Below are 23746 nucleotides of genomic sequence, written 5' to 3' on the forward strand. Positions count from 1 at the left end.
TTTGACAGAACGTAATGCACTAATGAGACTAAAGCTCCAGACCACTGTAAATTGGCCCTGGTTTAGTAAAGCTCTCCAAGGCTGGAGAGAGCATACATTTTCATCAGTGAAGCTGGGTGATCCAGCAAACCTGGAATGGATTTATTTAAAGTCACTTGCTAACTGCTAGCAAATGTTTTTTGCTGCAAATTCTGGACCAGATCCATTCCAGGTTTGCTGGATTACCCAGCTTCAGTGATGAAAGTGTATCCTCTCCAGCATTGGAGAGCTTTAATTAATGAGGCCTAATGTCTCGATTGGAGACAAGCACAAGCATCTTGGGCAACAATCATTTGATATGTAAACCAAGCCATAAAGTGGATCTATCATGACCCTTTTAACACGAAAAAGGTGGATAAATCTTAATTTGAATTTTTTTTTTTTTTTACATTTTTTATAATTGGATTTGATTGGTAAACAAAAAGCGAATTCTAGGTAAATGATATTTGAATCTTCTCTAAAAAAAAAAAATTAATAGACTCTTTAAGTAACCTCAACGTATACACTCAAGTTGTCATTACAAGAGCAGATGTGTCATTTAAGTGGAAATTCCCAATTTTTTGCCTTGCTTTATAGATACACAGAGTCCCAATGCCCTGTATTCTTGTTGTTTATCCAGGTTGGTGTCTCGGCAGGTGAACAGGTGACAGCAACTCCAGGTCCCAGTAAATCCAGTCTAAGGGTTCACCTAAACTTTTTCACCTAAACTTATTAGGGAAAAAAAAAAAAAGATTGTGTTACTCTGTATGACATAAACCATAGATATCTGTATGCTGTAAGGTGCAGATGTTCTTGTAACATGAATGAGGTTTCCCTCATAGGGTGGCCCCAGCTTAGTCTAACATCATTGCATACTTTGCTTGGAAAAAAAAAACAGAATTGTGAAGCCAGAAACAGTACAATATTTATTTAACATAGTATAGATATTCTGGATGATTCAGAAATTTGTACATCTCTATTTACAATGAATTAAAATATTTCTTTTACTCTCTGGTAGATATTTACATTTGTTAACAGCAACTAAGTTTCACATTTCAACAACAGTGAACAGCATTTACCAGCTTTCAGTAAGACAGTTATAAATATTGTCCGACATGCACCGATAATATGATCTTCAATAGGTTTTATTCCTTCTGCACTTTACAGAAATAACAAAAATACACTGGTCCCAAGAGGCATGAGTAAACCGCTAAATCCCAGCCAATGGGGCAAGACACAGCTTACTTGTCACTATAGAGATCAGTGAACCTGCAAAATGTGCAAGTCCAGAAAGCAGCAGTGCTCCTCTTAGCACATGTACTAAACTCTTAGTTTCACACTAGCATACCAGGGAATGCCTTCATGCAGGCAAAGGGGCACCAGTTAGCTCACCAGCTTTGAGTGATTGCAAATCAACATAGAAAAAGAAAGCTTCCATTAAAGACAGTAAAAGAAATGATAGAAACAAGCTGCTGCAGATGCTCTTTGATGATAGTACTCCGCTCATCTAAATTGTTTGCCAGACCGATCACCAGTTTTGCAAGATTTAAAGGAAAAAGATGATGAAAAGAGGTAAAAAAGATCACCCTGTTTGAGCAAGCACCCACAATTCAGCAAAAGACTTCCATTGTCACTGGTGAATTGTACTCATTGGGTAACATGTCTATAACGTATCCCCAATACACTAGGCTGGAGTTCTTCTAGAATTGAAATGTATTTGCCTTTTGAAATGTAGTACCCTTCAGGATGGCTTGTTACTGATTCAGTAACAACTGTATAATAATAAAGCAGTGTAATAACTGAAATGAACCTGTTACCAGACTATGCACACAAACGTATTCACCTAGTCAGTATAAGCCATTGACCTGTAGCTACAGGCAATGCACCAACATTCACCTTTAAAGTTCACAACAGAGGCACCAGAAGCAGTTAGAAACCAATTGAAATCTAGCTTTAGAGTCTTCGTTGTGATTTTTGAAGATCCTTTAGAATGAATTACTTCACAATACTAACAGCTGAATGGGTCTTGGATGGCTTGTTTTTTTTGATTGCACAAACAGAAGCATCAGAATATCGCCCAGCCCTCCAACAAAGCAGTTCTTTCTAAGCTGTTAGACACTGAATTTGGATTTCAGTTGCTTCCTTTGTTGTAAATTTTGAGGATCTTTTGGAATGACAATACAAGCAGATAGAAAAGTTTGTGATGGCTTTTTTCTGTTTTTATTTAATAAGTAAAGGCAAATAATTTATTGTTTATAGTCTGGGCACAGGTGTAGTTTAACCGAAGGGGTGTAGTTTGAATACCCAACTGCAACATATTTATGCCATGTACAGCGGAAGAAAATTGCAATGAACAACCACTGGTAGAACTGGTGTATTGGCTCATGGAAAGGGTTTTGAGCATTTTACTGTATAGCACCTACAGACAGTCAATGGTCAATGCTTAGGTGTGGTGAACTCCTCCATATTAACCTACAACATGTATCATCAGCAGATTTTTTACACTGAGTAGTACAAGGAGAAATGTGTATTCAGTATGTAAAGCTATTAGCTACTGAGGTCCACTAACCACCTCTACATGCAGCTGCACAAAACATGTACATTTTTTAACTTCTTGTATTCCTTTTGAATGCCTTTTAAATATTTCAGTTTTCGGGGTCTAGTTTCTAGAATGAGAAAACTTCTTAGTTTAATTTTCTGCATGCAACCATCTTCAGCAAGATTACCAACCCTGAGTTATAGCATAGAATAAATAAAACCATAAGAGACAAGACAATACCTGTATTGAAGGAATAACAAAATCAACTTGAGAAAATAAAACAATATATAAATCTAAACATAAACCTGATACAAAATCATATAATGGTGTAATCAGTTTGTTTGACAAGGTCCATCAGGATATTGCCAACTAGGCAATACCACCTCTCAACCTTGGATAAAGATTTTTTGTTTTTTCGTGACTTTGTAAGTGTTTCAACAGTTCTGACATTCATCAATGCATGAATGCAACTAGGAATCAAATATCGACTTCAATAAGCATAAGCAGCTAACACTCTCTCTTTTACAAATCTTTTATTAAAGGGACTATGCTGCTAAAATAAATGATTAAAAAAATATGCCCCTGCAGAGAAGACATTGGATTCTTACCACTGCTTCTTCCCATTCTGCTGATCTGAACAGTAGCGCAGAAAACAACGCTGGCTAAAGATCTTATTGAACCTGTGTTGATTTGTTGGCTCTGTGGTTTCTCCCAACAGGACACTACAGATACATGTAATTGAACCACTGAGTGCAGAAGTGCCCGGGATTCCAACATTCTTGTAAATGTCATACTGCAGGAACCTTAACCAGCAACTCTTCACTACTGCAATAACTAACAGATGGAGTGAGCATTTTATGACTTCTTTGCAGGGGCAACATTATTTTAAACCTTTATTTTGACAACGGAGCCACCTTAATGTGTTTGTTAAGGTTGTAATAGAATTTCAGAAGAATTTACATTTGTGGATAGCTTCCCAGATTTTGGACAAAATAACATTGCAGTCTGATTACTTATCTAAATCTACTTCCTAATAGTATAGAGTAGAAATGGAAAATAGTGCCAAGGGAAAATAGGAAAAAATAGTAAAAGAGCTTCCAGCATATATAATTTTACTTTTCTGATTTGTAGAAATCATGAGCAGGAAAACTTAAGTTGTGTTTTTCAGCACTGTGTCTACATTGTTAGGTAACAAATAACTGACTAGTGGATACAGCTGTTGCCAGAGAACAGTAAAGAATATTCTACATTTTCAGAAAAAAAAGGTAAATCTAGCATATAATAAAAATATAAGGAATAGAATGGAAGTTCAGATAACAGGTTAGAATACATTATTGGTGTTCTACCACACCTTTTAATGTGCTTTTGTATTAGGAACGACAAAGTGACAATTTTATAATAAATATATATCAGCTAAAGTACTTTAAATGGAGCTCCAGCCCACAGCCTGGACGAGGGGGTGCTGAAAGGTTCCTGGCTTTGCCCCCTTCCAGGTGAAAGTCAAAAATGAGTGTGGGGTCATATAATAGCCTAATATATTAGTATTTAACGGTGCAAATACCAGGTCTTTGCGATTCTTAAAACGTTTTTTTCTTTTAGTGAGAAGCTGTGATTGCAGAGGCACAAGCAAGTTTCACGTTGTTGGAGTTACGGCCCGTCATTAAGTTTTTGTTTCTCCAGGGAAAGGACACTTCTCCCCCAGTGTTTTTGAGATCTCTGTGTGAATGTCCTTTGCTGACTTACCCTGGAGAAAATCACAGCTTCTGACATTACAGCTTCTCACTAAATGAAAAAACAGTTTTAAGAATCGCAAAGACCTGATATTTGCACAGTTACATACTAAGATATTAGGCTGTCATATGCCCACACACTCATTTGTCTATTTCATCTAGAAGGGGGCAAAGCCATGAACTTCTCAGCACCTCCTCGTACATTCCTGCCTGAGATAAATACATTTCAAAAATGGCATGCCGTGCAAAAGAAGTACTTTTCTAGCCCAAGCTAGCCAAAAACTTGTGGACATTAAAAAAAGAGGAAACGAACCCCCAAAATGCCATATGCAAATATATAAAAGGAAAAGAACTAAAACATGCATACATATAGCATGATAACACAAAATACTTTTTTATTCTGTGATTCATATACTACATTTTAAGTCCTAAAATAAATTTGAAAGCAATATTCTGTAAAAGAAAAAAAAGGAGGCTCTTGAAATCTGGGCTCTTTTGTATTCAAATGTAGGCATTCTTAGAATATTGGTCCAATATTCCTGACACTAATGTGCCCTGGTCTTTTTACTGCTATAACTGTTTACCTCACATGTGTTACTATTTTTCATCTAAAAGGCATTAAAAATCCGCTGAACCATCTTTGGCCATCACAAAAAAAAGGGATGTTCTGTGATTTCCCATGTTCCCATCCTGCTTTATACTTATTTACTATTCAAGAAGATTTGTTCAAACTAAGCAACAGGTATTTCTACACCACTAATATTTAGTAATGACAATATGCTAAGAAGGACACAATTCAACAATAAAGCCTTCTGTAGGACTGTTGTGGAATGTTATGCAGCAAATTTCTCTAGGAAATACTGTGCTTATTTAGAAATATTTGAATGGATCGTACTTAAGTGACACATACATTAAAATGTATACCAAAATAGAAACAGTCTCGGTCTTCAGTGATATAAAAATACTTTGATACAAGCCATACTTTCTCTAAACCAACAGATACACAGTCCACTCAATGGAACAAGGGCACGCATGGCAATATGCCATCATCTTCTTTACTACAATAATAATAGAGTATTACTACACAATCCATTAATTGCATCATTTAGAGATATAGGATCATTCTACAACTCCAAGAAATGTAACACTGCAGAAAAATTGTCCGATGTCTATATTGTTTTACTCTTCTGCTTTCACAGACCATAAAGATAAGCTGGCCAATGACAAATGCTCAAAATCCTCTCCAACTAAAAGAGCTCAGATTTGTGGCTTGGTGCTGCAAAACCTTAGGAGATAATGTAATTGAGTAATCAATATTACTATTAAAGCTGATTTTCCCTTCCTACAGTATTACATTTGCTGGAAAGATGGAGTTGTGCTTTTATTGATAATTTGAATTTAACATCTATAGGCTGCCAGCACAGATGTATCTAACTGAATAAGGTGTATGAAGTTTGTAGGCCATAAACACACAAACACTGTTTAACCTTAGCATGCAAACGCTAGCGTGAGAAGCATCACATTTAAAGAAGAATTCCGAAGAATTTGACAAGCTTTCTTGAGATTTGCCAAATTCTTTATAGAATAAATGCACTTTTATTAAAAAAGGACACATATGTCTAAGCAACATTTGAAAAAAAAATGTCAGTATGGCTTTTGTGATGAAAAGTTTTTTTTCTATCAACACTGTTGAGTCCTAGGATATCCTGCTCTGCTGTAAGGAACTGGCACAAACTAATGGGCAATAGAAGCTGCTTGTTTAATTCAAAGATGGATGCAAACATGGGCAGGCCATGCTGCTAAAAAGGAAGACTATCTTTAGTAAAGCTGACCTATCATATTGACATTTTCTTGCATATACAAAAGTATGGTGCACTAAGAAATTATGTAAAATTTAAAAAAAGCAGCTTGTCTTGTTGGTTTTCTCATCCTCTGCCTGTATTACCTACTGAATCACTAACTCAGAATGAGAATTAGGTTCAGGTATTCAGCTAACTTGCACACAGTTATCTGCAAGCTTGTTTCAGGGGTGTGACTGACACCAAGAAATTGCAACTCTTTAAATTGGGTTTAGCGATGGCACCTTTCATAGTGTCACTATTTTAGCAAGTTTTAACCAGTGCTACAAAATGCTAATAATGTTTGTAACTCTACAGCCATTTTTTCCATTTCCGAGCAAAACTTTTTTCGGAAGGGAGAAGATGAAACTTTTCCTTCACTTCCTGTCCATATGCGAATGGTCACAGAAAAAAGCAAAAAGAAATATTTCCCAGTAGGTATAGAGACAGCTGAAAAGCATGTTATAGCAATTAAAGATCAGGACCTTTCATATAGTTTTTATTTTATTTTGGACCTAGCACCAACAAAAACTACATAAGATGCCATTGCAGAACTAATGATAAAGAATGCTGATTTAAATCAGATATTTTTGTTTCAGTAGTTTCTCTACACCAGAAACAAGAATGCCTATATCCGAGCTGCATACTCATTCTATGTCTGTCCTGGTTTCTTGTTACAAATATGGGAAGTGAGGGGAAGTTTTCCAATCAGGCTCATATACAGTAACAAAAAAAAAAAAAAAGTGAAATCCTAAACTCCAAATCTGAGGATTGTGAAAATAAAAAGTTTGGATAACTGTATAGATACTAGTTCAGTAATTCAACACTGGAACTGAGATAACCTCAAGAAAATCAAAGTAAGCTTGTTAAATGCTTTGAAAATGCAGGGTAAATGTGATGCTCATCAGATCAGTGTTACAAGTTAAGTAAGAAAATGCCCCCATGTATGGTGCTTTAAAAAAGAAATTCTCAAAGCTCCGGTTTGTCCAAAAAGAACATTCGTTACACTGAATTAATTGTGCTGCTTAAAACAGCCAGGGATAGCATTTGGTTCTGTGATGTTCCATTGTGTCTGGATTACCTCACAGCGTTTCACGATATAGCATAGAAAACAGAAATATGGAGTCAGTCTGGGACCAAAACAGATTGAAGGATGAGGGTAAAAGAAGTGTTCGGAATTTCCACCCTACACCCTTCACCTTAGCCCAAGTCACAGACAGATTTAAAGCAGCATTGCAATGTCACAAAGCCAGGCAATACAAACTGAGTATATAGGAGAAACAATTAGAGGGTTTTATCTTAAAATTATAGAAACACCCTAATACAGTCAAGATCTGCCCTTCCCATCTCTCAAGATTTTCAACTGGTTAGCAACGACTTTTACGACCTATATTTTAACAACTTTATCAAAAGACCCCTGGGGTAAGCAGGATTGCTGCCAAGCATGACATTTGCAGAAAAAGATGATAATTCTTCTATCTGCAGTTTGCACTAAAGTTATGCTTTGACTAGGTCGTTTTTAGAGTATATAATATGTTTAAATTGTGCAGCTTTGTAACATTTTCCAGTGATTTATACATTTTATTGTACAGAAAATTATGCAATATGATCTATAGGTTTAGTTACAAATTTGTTATCTGTAGCTCCACATAAAAAAATACTTTTGAGATTATTTTATATCAACATACATTATTACCTGCTTTTTATTAATTTTAAAGGGAGTTGATCCTTATGGGTCACTATACCCAAATTGTATACTGATGTTTAATAAATATGTAAATAAATATTGGAGGTTATCTAAGAGAAGCTATTTAAGGTTACCATGACAAAGCATTGAATGGCTTAATCCAATTAACATGTCACCTGTTCTTTAATCTTTTTGTCAAATGTCATTTTGGTGCCTCCCTTTGCTTAATGAATGGCGGCTTACAAAGAGCAGAAGCCTGCATAGCAATGCTCTATAAATTCCTATTCTCTGTCTGTACAGGTATGGGACATTTTATCTCTACTGTTATGTTATTATTTTAGGGTATAATGGGCCTTTAAAATATCTGTAAGAATGTAGCTTGTCATAAGGTGTGGGGTTCTGTACCCCCAGCTGCCTTATTCCACAGTGACATGATCTGCTTACTTTGGACTGATGGGATAAATACTAGTTTGGTGCACAAAACGATCCACTAAAATAATATATCAGCATTAATCAGTAATTAAATGAAAAAACTGCTGTCAAAGGTCACCTCAGTTCTGACAATTGCTGGCCTGTTAACCGCTTGCATCTTATCTGAGGGTGCAGTATGGGAGGTCAGGTAGTTAAAGAGCAGTAACTGTTCTTGAGACTCTAATATAAAGCCCATAATGTCCTTTAGATCAACCAACAAATATGTGGTGCAAAGGCTTGCCTCAATAGATACAAACGGATTGAATTTTAAATAGTCCTATTTATCACAACTTCAGTGCCTTTTATTAATTAGATCCACTAACTGAGATGTAACTTCATAACTACAATTACTGCTATTCAACTGTTCTATAAAACATTTGGACTCCTCAATAGACAGAGTAATTGGCAGTTGGTGGATCCTAGCCAAGAAAACAAGACAAGTCTCAGTTAAGCTAACAACACACATTACAATCTGACTGTACCGTTTCCTTCAAATCTACCAACACGCATATAGTGCAAGGGCCTGTCCAACTTGCTACAAATAAATCCCACATTTTACATAGCTTTGGGAAATCCAAAGGAGATTGTGCACATTACTGTACTGTAAATTGTAACCTGTATTGTGATCTCAAAGTGAACATGAACTGAAAAAATATTTAAGCTGCCATTTTTACCTGGTTCTAAAAAATACAGTTTGCCTGGTTGGTGTTCTGAACCTCCACCTTTAATCCTCCTGATCCTGGCATTCTGATCCTCTGTATTTAATCGCTCAACCAGAATGAGTATGAAGCTCAGGGGTTCATCTTATTGTGGTATTTGCATGCTTGCTTCAAATGTGTGACTGCCACTATCGGCTTTACAACCCGGCAATCAGAAATCTTTACAATGAGTTTAAAATGGCAACTTTCATTAACACTTAGTGGTAGGTTCACTTAAACAGAAGGGCACAGAAGAAGCTTTACTGATCAGATGAGGGTTAACAACAAGCAAGTTGTGACATTTGCTCTTAGGAAGGTCTTTTAGTTTTAACATGCAAATATTCAGATTGCTATGGGCATATGCCCTTTAAATGTTGCCCATTTTATGGTTTAATGAGCCCAGTTTTGTGGTTTTACTCCTAGTAACTTCTTACTAAGAATCTTATTGCATGTACTGTATACCAATAGCATCTCTGCCACATTCTAGGAGTCAGAACAGATTTTACATAAAAGAAAAGCAACATATGGAAGCTACTGCTCCATTTGCTCAGCGGAATCAACACTGACCTTGATGCTGAGCCAACCATTACATCAGCTGTCTCCAGCTAAAGAAATAGGTCTGCATATGCACAGTATAACTATTTATATTATTATTGCCACTTCTATAGCAGCAGCCCAGTAGACAGGACTTACAGCCAGCATTACATCCACTTGTTGATACAGTATACTGGTCCCTTCTGAATTTCTTTAAAAGGGTGCCAGTTAGCAGCTACTTTTTCCAAGCTTCATTTGATCGAGAGCTGCAAGTTTAGGCTGATGCTATTCTAAGTAATCCAGCATGAAGAATACAGAGGTTAGACTCTTTCTTAGCAGATGTCAGAACACAAATATATGTAACTTTACAGCAAGCACACTGTATGACAGCAGATCTGTGTGCACGTAACCAGCCATTACTTTTATAGGGCAAGAAGATGATCGGAACGTGTTGCTAATTTGCAACACAGCGTCAAGTCTTGGTTGTAAGCATCTGCAGCTAACAATAACTTAGTTGCCTAAAACAAACGACAGAAGGTGGTAGGGTTCCTTCTGGACAGTAACAATGTAAACATCTACAAGCCAGGGGACACTAGCAGACTAGTACTGCTCCAATAAAACCGAGCTACTGGACAAGAAAATAACAGCTTTAACCACACAGTACTTATGGATAATGTAACTAGTTTCCAAATGCTGCCATTGAACAACCCAATACATTCACGGCTAGATTAGCAGAAGGAAAGCTAAAACATATAATCTTGTTTTAGTGGGTTGTTAAAAGTTGTGGGATTCACATAGCACTAATCAACACACCCACTATCCCTACCGTTCCAGGATTAAGTAAGTCTAGGGATGTTATCACAACTTACAAAACACATGGTCAATAGCAATGGCAGTGTGCTCAAGAGGCTTACCAAAAGGACAGAGAACACAATATCATTTTGTACAACAGCAATTCCAGCAGACTGTATGACACTCCCTGATGTGTTCTCATAACTGGCCTTGCTGGACTGGAACAAACACCATGGTGGGTTTGAGATCTTAATAGATACTGGGGGAAAAGGGACTTAGGGAAGCAGCTGAGAGGGCTCTTCGGCTGATTGCAAAAAGAATAGACAGCCTATGGAGTCCCTCCTTTTACCCGACATTGAACTTGACATCCAACTGCAAGCGTTAGCCAGTAGGTATAGTGAAAATCCTAAAAAGACAATCTGGTTTTCATTTAGGGTTTTTTTGTGTCCAACTTTAAATCCGTAGGTCAAACAAACCCCACACACTGTGGAAAGAGGGAAGACATATATGTTGGGAAATGGAAAATTAAGAAACTTGAAATCAAAATATATCTGCTGTCAACAGATGATAAATGCAATATACTGAAGTACATGTTTTCTGAAGGTTACCAGAGGAAAGCAGGAAACGGGATTGTCCAAAGTCACAGTAAAACAGATGATTTAACTTCAGTCATAGATAAACTAATTTCACAAACTCAGCGGTCCAATGACATTTGAATCAAGTCACATGGACAAGTGGTAGATGAAGATATCATGAAACCTCTGTGCCAGCTATAAGCACATTACCAAAACTTCCTTGAAGTTGACTATCTTCCTGACAGAAATTCATTGCAGACTCACAGTGATGAAATGGGAATTTTCCTAAATTGCACTTCACCCAGGAAAGGGAAGAAAAAGGTGGGAGTTTGGACAGGAAAACTGCATGTAGAATAAGAATCGGGAATTTCGGGACAGTAATCTGTATTGCTCTTGCTTTGCTTAAGCACAAACCTATTAGGGTAATCAAAAAGATTGGAAACTTAACAAAACAGAACTATTCCTATGCACAGCTGGTTAACCTACACTTGGGAGATTAACTGCATATTGAAACTTGGGGATCGAGACTGTTTGGTCAAGGGGGCACCAGCAGATAATAGGTCTTTGCCCTCTCCTGCATGGCCTAATCGGTCCTCTTGTAAGCTTATTGTTGAAAAGCGATTGGTGTTGCATGTGGAAAGGTTTGTCACTCCATCTATTCCACCACTTCCACTTGCCTGACTGCCATTAACATGGTCGAAAGATTTACTGGATGAAGTGCTGGAGGTTCGGATCAGACTAAGACTATTTGCTTTTGGCACCACATGGCCTGCAGGAAGGCTCAGGTGCTTTTTTAAGGGTGACAGCTCAATCGCCTCAAGTGAAGTGTCTGCAGCCATGGGAACAGGCTGTTTCCTAGGTGTGCTCTCCCGACTTTCACTGGGCTTTGATGGACTAGGTTGCTCTTTCTCTTTGACAGATCGTACACTGCCTGCTTTTCTTGAACTGCTTCTTTGAGATACAGAGGAAGCTTGTTTGGCTCCGACAGGCTGGCTTATAACGGAGGTGCCTGATGAAAAACCTTCATCTGCATCATTAAGATTGATGGAGTCTTCTCCAGTAAAGGTGCCTTCGGGACCTAAAATAAACAAGAGAAACAATATGAATGATCTGTTTGTATAAAACATTAAATATTACAGGGTTTTATTATGTTCAAGGATAGCCATACTTTCAAACAAAGTACAGTTATCCTGTTTCTCTCCCAGGCCTGAGCTAAAGTAAGCCAACCTTCCTTTCATACTTACTGAAATCTTATTGTTTCTGGCTGAAGACCACTTCTGATTGTTTACATCCAGCAGCACTTGCACAATAAAGCCCAAATGACTTCCAGGATCTGTCCATTCACTTCACTAAACAAGCATCACTGGAAGGACTGGAAGGATCATTGGAAGGGTGGATTACTTTAGAGTATTAGATGTGAGATAACTGTTCTTTGTTATCTTGTTAAATAAACCTTTCTATTTCCTAAAGCATAATAAACATATTGGGACTGTCATAATCTGTTCTAAAAGTGGTTTTAATTGCACTCATTATTTCAAAAACATTCAGCCTAAAGCTGAAAGGGCAGCACAGATACTTAGATGCAAAATTAGCAAAATAGCAAATGACTTAATAAATCCATTCCAGGTTTGCTGGATCACTCATCTTCACTAATGAAAGTGTATCCTCTCCAGCCTTGGAGAGCTTTATTAAATCATGTCTATTATGAGCCATCAGCAAAACCCTCATCTCAATTTCTGCTGGATCTCTGGATCTATGCAAAAAGCAGTGACACTAAGGGGTGTGAATTACAGTCTGGCTTCACCTTCTCCATACTGTATAAAATGACAGCACAGTGAATAACTTATTCTCTGGGATCAGACTAGAGCAAAATGTTTGTTGATTGCCTTTACATCAGTGAGTTTTTATAAGCTAAAAACTTGGCAGCACTTTCTGCAAACTCTTGCAAAGCAAGGACTTTACCTAATCCTTTCTTCATATTATTGAATTTTTCCAACTTGTCCTATAATTACAAACATGGATAATATCCTTTAAGATGTAAAAGGTTTATCCACCTGGCATTTTTATAACACTGTAAGCTATCCTTTGGCACAGGTGGACAATGTCCCTAAACATCTGCTTTCATGCTAGAATTGGCAGCCTTCTACACCTCCTCTCTGTACTGTCCCAGCTGCAATCAGTGAGGAGGAAAACACAAGGTTGAAAAAGGTCGGTCTATTATAATATTGTTAATGTGGTTTCCTAAAGACAAAACAAAATCATAATGAGACAGAAGCCAAATTAACCCCACATGGGAAAATACTTTGTTAACTAAAAATGACGACGCTGATTATTTTTAATAGCTAGAGCTGAAGTTTTAATTTCCAGTAACAAAGACATGGAGCCCTTATTTAAAGTAATCCTGATGCTTAGCTAACAAAAAAAACTGAAAGAACCCTGCTGGAGAAGCAGAGCAATATTCACATAAGCATGTTGAATCTTCACTTTCTTATAGACATCTGGGCAATGCTGCTGACACCTTCAGGTGTGTCAAATAGCATGGCCACTGATAACCTCTATGGTCTATGGAACTTTAATATTGCAACTCACTGTGGGGCTTATCACAAAGGTGATGAGCAAGACTGTATTAAATCATACAAATAGTAAACATTTGAAATAAATGAGGTGAAGTATGGAGCAGACCACAAACAATCGGTGTAGACACAACATACAAACTGTCCCTTACCTCCACCCTAAAAAAATGCTGCCTATTTTGTAGACCTAATAGGCCAATAGGGCCATCAATAGCTCTGAGAAGGTGGGAGCAACATGTTGAGTGAAGGACAGAATGACACATTACCCTTTACCAAAAGCAACATTTTCCAGGCAGGCTAACCTAAATGTTAGCGATAACAAAATAATACTTATAAATCAAATATAATACATTAGGTTTGTATTAATTAATGCATCAAGTAGCTAGAAGCCTCACCTACCTGTTTAGTTCCTACCTTGGCCATCAGTTCCCTAGGATTTAGTTCCTCTAATGAAAGCACACGCAAAATTATTAGGGGCAGGCACACATAGCTTTAAAAGTGTTAGCAATGATCCCATGCAAGCCAGTAATCAAACATGCAATAGGGATTTTAATACTAAAACTACTGTATTGAATACAACAGAATTAAACTGCTGAAAAAGATTAGGCCTGTAATTTTTGAAGAACTGCTCCTTATTATAATTAAAAACTCTGCTAGACAATGCAAGTAGTAGTAGACTAGTGTGGACTTGGCAGACACCTAAATAACCCTAAAGTAAGCAGTGTAGTTTGAGAATCTCTAAAAATCATTTCCAATCAATATCAAACATCTACGGACCAGAAAGTAGACCCTGAGAAGTGAAGAACTACTATTAAGTTGGACAGCAATCACTTTCTCTGTCTCTGAATCCATATAACACCGATCCTTCCATCGTCAATAATGCATAACAAAAAATGCTACTTTTTTCAGCAGAACTATAGCTCTCTGGTAAAGCACAAGTACATTATCCTTAAGAATGGAGAGGGAATGGCATCCATTAATCATATACCCCTACATTCACAGGCTGCCATAATAAAAGGGAAGAATGTACCCCATTTATTCAGTTGTATACACAAGAGCACAAAGCTACCGCAAGGGATTCCATTCACTGCTTTCTGACCTTCACAAGAATTTTGAAGCCACAGTTGAGCTTCAAGTATTGCTTTCCTATGTTTAGTAAATTTTAAGTTTGAATTTTTCTGGGAACCTAAAAAACATGCAGTCCCTAATAAAAAGGAATTCCTGACAATCTGCTTGTCACACAGGATTAGGGTCCAGCACTAGAATCCTGTTCTAAAGACAAAAACCTATAGTGTAATGTAGTTGAAAGACGTGATAACACGACTTTTATTAGGAGACAGCAGTGCAAAAACAGTGATTTGTTTTTTTTTATTTTCATAGTAAATTAAAACATTTGGGATTAATGTATATAGAGTATGTAGTGTAATAGAGTTGTACAAATTGCTGCATTGAGACCATTATGCTTTCAAGAAAATGCCACACTGTGCAGTGGCATCATATAACAGAATAAAAATGGTTATACCTTTCCAGCATTGAAATTTACAAGTAGAATTAACTGCCCTATGCAGGGCATATAGCTAAAACCTGCAATGTAAATGAAACATTAGGCAAAAGATTAACAGTTGTAGATGTCCAGAACACAGCAGTGTTTTTACTCTTACTTTATCTACCTATAAAACAAGACTACTGGGTATCTCCCAGGATGAAGGGAGGGCCATCCGTAAATGAAGTTCAGGGTCCTCTGAATAGAAGAGGTCAGTCTGGCAAACAGCACACAGAATTCATACAACCAATGACAGAAAGAATTATGGATTATACCATTATGGTTACAACACCAAACTTAATGAAACATTTTGTAATAATTGCAGTGACTATTATTTAAAATATTGTAGCACAGTAACAAAAAGGTCACCTGTATTAGTAGGCAGAGTGCTGCTTGGACCCATGATGGGACATAGATATCTCAGATTACCACATCCGAGGTAAAACTAGCATAGGTCTGCACAGAACCGGTAGGTCTCTCTGCTGGTTTTTTAAATTTCTGTTCTGGGGCTGGTTTTACTGTAAATCTGCAAGGGCAGGATGGGACAGCTTTCTAATTCCAGGTTCCAAATTTTATCAGGGCCCAGAAGTCTAATTAGCGCACCCTGTGCTAAGCAGCAATTGTGTGGCTGGAGGTTACACTGGCTGTGGGTCAGTCTGTTTGCTACCAAGTGTAAAAATAATGCTAGCTAGGCTGAATATTTTGTTTATGGACTTTTTTCCCTGGTAATGGAACCAACACTTTACTTTTTCTGTTTTGATCAACAAACACACAGGCAGGGGCACTAAAGGGAACTTGCATGCGTGGATTTGCCTCACCGTCATCCTGTCATTTGATGCGAACCCCTGACAATCAGGGGTGTACACAGGCGGGCACGGGTGAGAACGCCATGCCTTCTCTCTTTTCAGGAATAAGCACATGTGCCCACTCTTAATTTGCAAAGAATTTTTTGGTGATCCGCAGCTCTGGTCGGTCCGCCTCCCCGCGGGGTCAGAAGGACCCCGGTGGAGGGGGGGGGGGGTCACCAGCCAGAGCCAAGGACCATGTCTCCCGTATAGATGGAACTGCAGGCTCATGATGGTGTGTGGGTTGTCTCTTTGAACACAACCCACCCAATAAGTGGACGGGTTCTGGTATCATGAGGTAACTCTGGGGGAAGTTTCTTCCCCTTTGAGTCACACTTAGGCAGGGGTGTAGTGGAGCAGGCACGTTTACATAACAACGATGCACATGCGTGCTCGCCATTATTAGTACTGTGCCCCTCTTCTTTTTTATGACTACACCCCTGCTCACAATATGTAAATTGGGAATGAGTACAGTGGGGAACATGACAATTCTTGTTCTAAAAGATTTTACTGCTACTAGAAAATCTCTCACTTGGCCTACTTCTGTAATCATTTAATTAAAGCCCCCTGTGCTGCTTTGTCACATGGGCATTTTACATACTGCATAAAAAAGATAAAACGTCTCTCTAGAAAACCCCCCAACCTTCCTCCCAATGCAGTATAATATTGTAGTAGCGGAGATCTGGCGATTTCATCACGCATGAAACCTGCAGTACTGGTCTAGTTTAGAGAGTGTTTTAAAAAACATCTGCAGATTCTGATCACTTGGAATGAAGGAACCAGGGAACGCACAGCCACTGTGCCGAAAGGTTGGTGACTGAACAAAAATATGGAGCAACCTAGCAGTTATACACACTAACAATGTTAAGCCTCTGCATATTCATATGCACTAAGCTCAGCTTGTAATCAAAATGCAATGTTTATAAAATATATATTATGTCAGGTCTGTGACCCAATTAAATAAACCAAAAAACAATCTAACTCAATGAGCAAAAATATAAAGTATTGTACTTTAGGTCTCTAAGTATAAGGCTGAGGATTGCAAATTATTGCATGAAATGAAAAGGATGCTGTTTTGGCAAAATAAAACTCCATGGTGTAAGCTGCACAGGATATTAAGGATGGAAAACAAAATATCGGAACAAAGCATCCCCTGCCCCTTCCCAAAGAAAGGTGTCTCCTCGAATGTCAGAGAGCTTACAGTGAAAAAGTGAGAAAGGCAAGAGCCAAATCCCCTTCCAAATCTTCAGCGCCATGCACATGCAGCCAAAAAAATTCTTTGTTAACATTCTATCGTGATTGATAGGATTAGGAGTTTGAAGTCTCATTTCAAGTGTGTTTTCGGTTATAGTATTTTGCAAGGGATTACAGGCATTAAAATCAACAATGAATTTATAATCCCTGTCATTCCAGGTCATTCCACTAGTTCCAGGTGACTAAATAAGAATGAAATTGTTCTAATAAATCATTCAACATTGCTTTCATCTATCAATAACTTTACAAGAATTTAGTTTTCCGGCCAGGGGCTGTAACTGTATGCTGGTCCTTGATGGTGTTTACTGCATATAAGAACTAGCACTCACGACTAAAATTTTTTATCAAATAAGGTCTTAAATTACTTAGGACTATCAGTTCCAGGACTATTTAATTTATAGGTCATATTGAAAGTGATGATCAGGATTTTCATTAGAAGTCTGCACTGAAGGGAGAATAGCACAGGTTTATCTTAGGTTAATCCCTGCTATTACCTTAGTTTATTGCAGAAAAATTGTAACATATTTTGAGTTAACATTTGAAAATTCAAATGTCATCTATATTTAACTTTTACATCTTTTTCCCATGCATGTATGTCTACCTAATGCTATACAGATAAGGAATGAATATGATCTTAAAATATTCTGCCACAGAACAAGTAAGAAATGAGAGTTCACCTTGGTAGCCTGCATGCTTTTTGAGCTTTCCTGCGTGCATATATATTTAAAACGCTCGCCATGCTAAGCTGTTCACCTGGAGGTAGCTGCAATCAAATGCTTGGAGGGCCAATGAAGAAATGTAATACCTGATCATAAGCTGGAACCAGAGGAACGGAGCACGCTAAAGAAAGTTATCAAATGCTCGGTAGAGAAGCAGCCTGAACAAATGTAAATGAGCGATGATTACCCTCAACCAACTCTCTTGCTAACTCCTCCCTGAAGACATCCGGCCTACCCTCAGTAGCAGCATCTGGAGAGATGGTTTCAGGTGTCAGGTACACAAGAACATCCCCCTCTCGGGTTTCCCCTAGGTTTGGAATGATGTGCAAGATCGGGGAGCCTGGATTCGATTCACTTGTGAGGTCAAAACCATCTGGGATGCAACACAGGAACAATTTAGTTTGAACATTGTGTCTGTTCCTTTTTATTTGCTGTAACTTGTCCAAACAAAATTAGGACAAAGAAAGTTTTCAGAACGGTGACAGAGAAGTAAAATTTGCAAGCTAAATGAAATCAAATGATCGTGAAAATGAACACAATACTAAAAGTTCAGCAATAATGATGAAGTCTCTACTGAGTGAGTTTGCTTAAAAAAGCATGTTTACCAATTGTTAAAAAATTGTTTCACAAATAAAACAATCACTATAAAAAAATACAAACATTATACAAAATAAACACAGTATCTACATAAGACGTTATTAAATTGCCAAAATAATGTTTTATACATGCAAAGGAACTGCAAATTTGCTACATTATGACACACAATTGCAATTTGCAGCTAAATTAATAAAATTGCAACCAGAATATGTAAAGCTGAAAATGAAGACATACATGACAGAACAAACAGAAACATGAAACAGTAAAGTGATGTGTTTAAATGGACAATTAGCATTTAAACATAAGTGCAAGCATTTGAAGGGCAGATTACAGGACTTGTATACAGATATAGTATATCTGTTAGGCAAATGACAAGTCATTGCATTTATGATCATAAACAGGGATAGTGACCAGCAAAATCCAAAAAGGTTGAATGTATCGAAAGAGGGAATTTATCATGTTGTGTTTGGAGAAAAATATTTTCATGAAAAGATTAACTAATATTATTTTTACAGTTTAACTGTGAAGAACAGTCAGGATCAGTTGCCTGAAGGAATCAAAATAATATAATTGATGCCTTTGTACTGAAAGAGGTGTCTATAGGAAGTGAGAGGACATGCCTACAGGTTACACATGACTAATGCACATTGCTGGGATCAGCTGCTACTCAAAGGCATATTAATATACATTGCTGCCTAAACCTTCTACAAAGATGAATGGCATTGGATAGACATTTACATATATCTAGGTATTGTACAGAGGAAAAATGTATTCAGCCATTCAAACAAATACACTCCATTTTAAATTCCCTACCATGCAAGGGGCCTTGTAATACAGATACAAAAAGGGTCTTATCCTGTAGTCCAAATATAAAAATGCTTTAGCTGAAGCACAGGGATAGGACAAATGAAACTACAGGTGGATCTGTCAGTTGTTCCAAACTCGCATTAATACATTTTTAACATGTTACACTAAATAGCAAGAACTGTAACCTAAGTTGATGAATTCATGACAAGAACTTGGAGGGGTGGAAAGTGACACAATGCACGAATTTCAGCTTGGGTGCTAAAGGACCTTGCCCCAAAACTGTTCTTACCCACCCCTTAATTTGAAACAAAACTCAACATTATATAAATCTAGGCAAGACATAACCAGCTAAATTAAATTCAGTGTACACGCAACACATGTATATAAGTTCTTTACATGCTTTTAGTCTAAACCTTTTTGTTTCTCAACCTTTCTAACAATAACTTTTAGGTCTTTAAGGAACCCCTGCTAAAAATTTTATATCCACAGTTCACAGTGCATTAGCTTGCCGGTTAGTGGGAAAAATACCTCTTATTTTGCTGGCTAGTGAAAATAATTTCAACCTTACAGATAGACAAAAAGAATATTTATGTTGTTAAAACTGACTTGAGAGGCACAAAGTGCTCAATGCTCAAGGAACCCCTAGAAACTTCTGGAGTAAACCTAGTGTTTCATGGAACTCTCGTGGAGAACTGCTCTTAATTTTTAGTTCAGTCCCAGGATCAGTGAATAAAGTAAAATATATGGATATTTTCATTCTCCTCCACTTTTTAGTGCCTTTGCAGTGCAGTTGGAAATCTCACCAGAACCATATTCAATCTGCACAGGTAGGGGTGATAGTTAAAAGATTCTGGCAAAAGCGGACTATGGGCAAGTTCTTTGACTTTAGGCATTGTCCTGAATAAAACAAACAATTATTTTCTTTAAATATAACCTATTTGAAAAAAAATAAAATAAAACAGAACCAGCTTTTGCTGCAATATTCACCTTCACTCCAGAGATTATACCCACAGTACTTTTTTGGTGCTAAAATGTCCTCTGTGGGCCAGCATCATTAAACCGGACTTCCTGAGCCCAGGTCATCCTGGTTTTACAGGAGCACATGACTGAACAGTAAATGGAGATGCAGCAACTGATAAGCCCACCTCTGCTTTTACTTCCTATGCACACGCTACTACCAAGCATATACATTGATTAGCTCTTTGTACTGCTGTTTCCTCACACATCAGCCCTTCTGTACGGAGCCTGAAAGCTTTCATATCAAGACAAATTTAATTCCTTACACTGCTTGAATAATATACATAGGTATTAGTACAGAATTGCATCCATTTGCATCTTCCTAGAGTTTAGCTTTAAAAAAGTAAAAAGTTTGGCCTTCGATTAGTTCCAATGGTTTTAGTTACCAAAAGTAACCTCAAAAAAGTAACAAGAGCTTCTGTTAATTTTAAAGTAAAGCCTAAAAACACTGGGAGTTGAGGTTGCTTAGAGGATCTGGTTGTGGTAATATTAATGCTCAATTGCACGGGGAAAAAAAAAAAAACTGCACAAGACCAATTCTCAATACCACACAAAAATTTTGAAGGACTTTGTTTGATACCATAGGCAAAACTTGTGTTACTATAAAACATATTTATATAACCACATATAACCAACCTATCAGCCCCAAAACAGAGGATTTTTGGGGCTGAATTTACCAATATTCTATGCACCACTGCTGCCATGATCAACCAAAAGGGCTGCACCACAGCATCCCCTTTTTTCTTAATAAAACTCCCCTTTGTCTTACATGTCAACAAACCAGGGTTAAGACTGTACCTCTATCTTTGCGCACATCATAAAAGTGATAGGTTTCAGGACAACATAGCTACCCATGAATACAACCCTCTAAAGGTGCATCACAGCGCAGCATGACTGGTTGTCAGACAACTGGCCGCCCTTGCAGAGAAATACGGGGAACTTTAATGGATGGCCACAGTTATTGTTTCTGTTTGGAAAATATTTACCATGGGGTGACTCTTGGGTACAAGTCTACCCAATACATTTGAACAGAATCATTTGAACAAAAGATAAAAAATATTGAATCCTATTTTGGATATACACAGAAATAAACACCTAAATTTGTAATGCAAAAAATTGCCAATGAATTTTCTACACATAAGCACAATTAGAGTGATTATAGTTGATAAGTATTTTACTCATTTTTTTCCATCCAGGTAGGAGATCTGAAGATCTATCAATAGGAATATCTGATGACCAGAAAACATTGCACACATAAGAAATCCATTATAGATTGTAGTCATTACCTTCCCTCCTCCAGCGATGTCTACGTATAGAGGCAGTGGTGATGGCTGTTCTAGAGATACGAGGGACTGTTGGAGTCACTTCAACCTTTAATACTTTCTGGCCATGTTGTGATGAGTCCGGAGCATCAAATGGCAAGGAATTTTTCATAGCATTTGCAACCTGAACACAGAGAAAAGACTAATAAACATCATCATGAAATACAACTGCCTGAAACATCACTTACATGGATTGACCACCAACAATACTTCCAACTGTTGCATCTAACCTGGTATTACCACCTGCTCATCCTATATACTCTCTGTAAACACTAAACACTGAAGAGAACATTAAACCATAAAACTAGTAACTTACCAACAGGGGCTGAGAGTAGAGCTCCAGCTGGGCTCGATAAATGATGTCATCGAGAACCTCCTGCCCAAGTTCCCATTCTCCATTGTATCTGTCCATAGACACAGCAACAAATAACACACTTGTGTAAGAACTATTAGTAAGAACTATTTGCCTATAAAATATCTACAGAAATAATATCAATGAGAAAGACAAAAAAAAGACTCAAGCTAATGAGTGGTGGTAACTTTGCAATTATATTAGGCATATAGTTTTAGACAGCTGAGCATTCCAAAAAGAAAAGCAAGCTTACATCTCTGGATAACATACAGCCCTATGAAAGTACCACTAAGACCCATGGAAACCAGGTAATCATTTTTTTTTCAGGCTGATACAATTTTAGTTGAGCCAAAATTGATTGGTTACTATTGAAAACTTACCTTTTGATGTTATTATTAATAGCCGAACAAACTTGAAAAAGTACATTAGTCTAAGTTTACACTACTGCTGGAGAAACCTGGATCAAAATATGACTTTTTCCTGACAGTTTTCAATATTGTTGTTGTCAGGTGAAAATATTCCAGTCAGAATGGATTTTTATAGCTTTAATATGGACTGTGTCATGTATGCAAAGATACATTATCAGAAATGGAATTTTTGGAAAGTGGGATAAAAGTGGATTTAGGAATTAAATCAGAAGACTTACATAGCATGATAGACACCAGTAAGAAGCTGGACCATGAAGCCAGGATCAAGCATGACACGACCACACATTTCTTTCCAGCGCTTCTCATGCTGCCGGGGAAAGCCACTAACACACAATCTGCAATCAAGTAGACAAAATAATTGTTAAAATGAATATTAAGTATTGCTATAGATCACATGAAACTACCCAACTACCCACATGCTATATAGTATAATCTTTTTGTCCCCTTCTAGCACTACCCGCATCTGAAGTGATTAAAAAAAAAAATCTGTGCCTGAAGTAGTAGGATGAAAGATTCAACAAAAGAAGAGAATAAGAGAAGCTGAGGTTTTTGGGCAGGGTGTTATGGGGTAGAGGACCAATCAACTATACATATTAAATCCCTAATATTTCAACAGATAGTGGTCAGGTTAACGTCCCAATGGGAATTTGTTGAGAACGTTATCACTTAGTGACCATTCGTCCTATCATGAACAGATTTCTGAAAGAAAAAGGTAGGATCCAAGGTGTTCAGAAGTGGTGATTTGAGTGAGAGAACCGCTGCTGAGGAGGTGGTCAGGTAGAAATGACAGCAAAAAAAAAAATCTGTATCTGAAAGAAATATTGAGGCTGTTATTACTGAAATACTTAGGAAAAGTTAGCGGTCCGGCTGTATTTAAAAGGTTGCGCCGAAAAGATAATTTTAAATTTGTCATACATTTTAATATTTTTTTTTTAAATCTATAATATTTTGTTTCAAAGAAGCTACAAGTTTTTGTCTTCAAAGTTTGTGTACTCATGTTTGTGGTATACTCCCCAAGCTTAAACTTGGTTATCATAAAAGATATTAAACATATATCTAAGCTATATATCTAAGCTGTATAATTTAACCACTACCTTGAGTTAAGACTGTACAGTTTTTAAGTAGCTTCAATTGGAACACATGGGGCTATGCCAAGCCCCTTGTAATGACTGGAATTCTCAGGACAATAGGATTCTTTGCTAGCCTCCAGGTGCTCCAGCCCAAGCATAAGGCAGTCACATTTTGGGAAGCTGCACCAATAAGGTTAGCCTCTTCTACTTACCTAGAACCCATTCTGCATAGAGACTGGTAGGAGGAAGGTGGCATGTACACAATAGCAGAGTTGTAGCACAACATGAGAAAGCTCAGAACTTCAAACCTGTGAGCATAAAAAAATGTAGTTAATGG

General features: G+C 37.4%; 1 protein-coding gene across 3 annotated transcripts in view; it reads right to left on the reverse strand.

Annotated features, from left to right (window-relative positions):
- Window positions 1-918: 918 nt before the first annotated feature.
- HYCC2 (hyccin PI4KA lipid kinase complex subunit 2) overlaps window positions 919-23746 on the reverse strand; it is a 58118-nt gene continuing 35290 nt past the window's right edge. For 2 of the 3 annotated variants that reach the window (XM_072418733.1, XM_072418734.1), the window contains 5 exons: window positions 23622-23717; window positions 22558-22674; window positions 21876-21963; window positions 21524-21683; window positions 919-11960 (listed from right to left, as the gene is read on the reverse strand). In XM_072418733.1, coding sequence (XP_072274834.1) covers window positions 11365-11960; window positions 21524-21683; window positions 21876-21963; window positions 22558-22674; window positions 23622-23717 — 1057 coding nt within the window. In that variant the 3' untranslated portion in view covers window positions 919-11364. Of the gene's footprint in view, window positions 11961-18051; window positions 18190-21523; window positions 21684-21875; window positions 21964-22557; window positions 22675-23621; window positions 23718-23746 lie in introns of all 3 variants that reach the window. The other variant, XM_072418735.1, reaches the window with a different exon arrangement.

The sequence above is a fragment of the Pyxicephalus adspersus genome, chromosome 7, assembly GCF_032062135.1.
Source record: "Pyxicephalus adspersus chromosome 7, UCB_Pads_2.0, whole genome shotgun sequence".
Classification (NCBI taxonomy): Eukaryota; Metazoa; Chordata; class Amphibia; order Anura; family Pyxicephalidae; genus Pyxicephalus; species Pyxicephalus adspersus.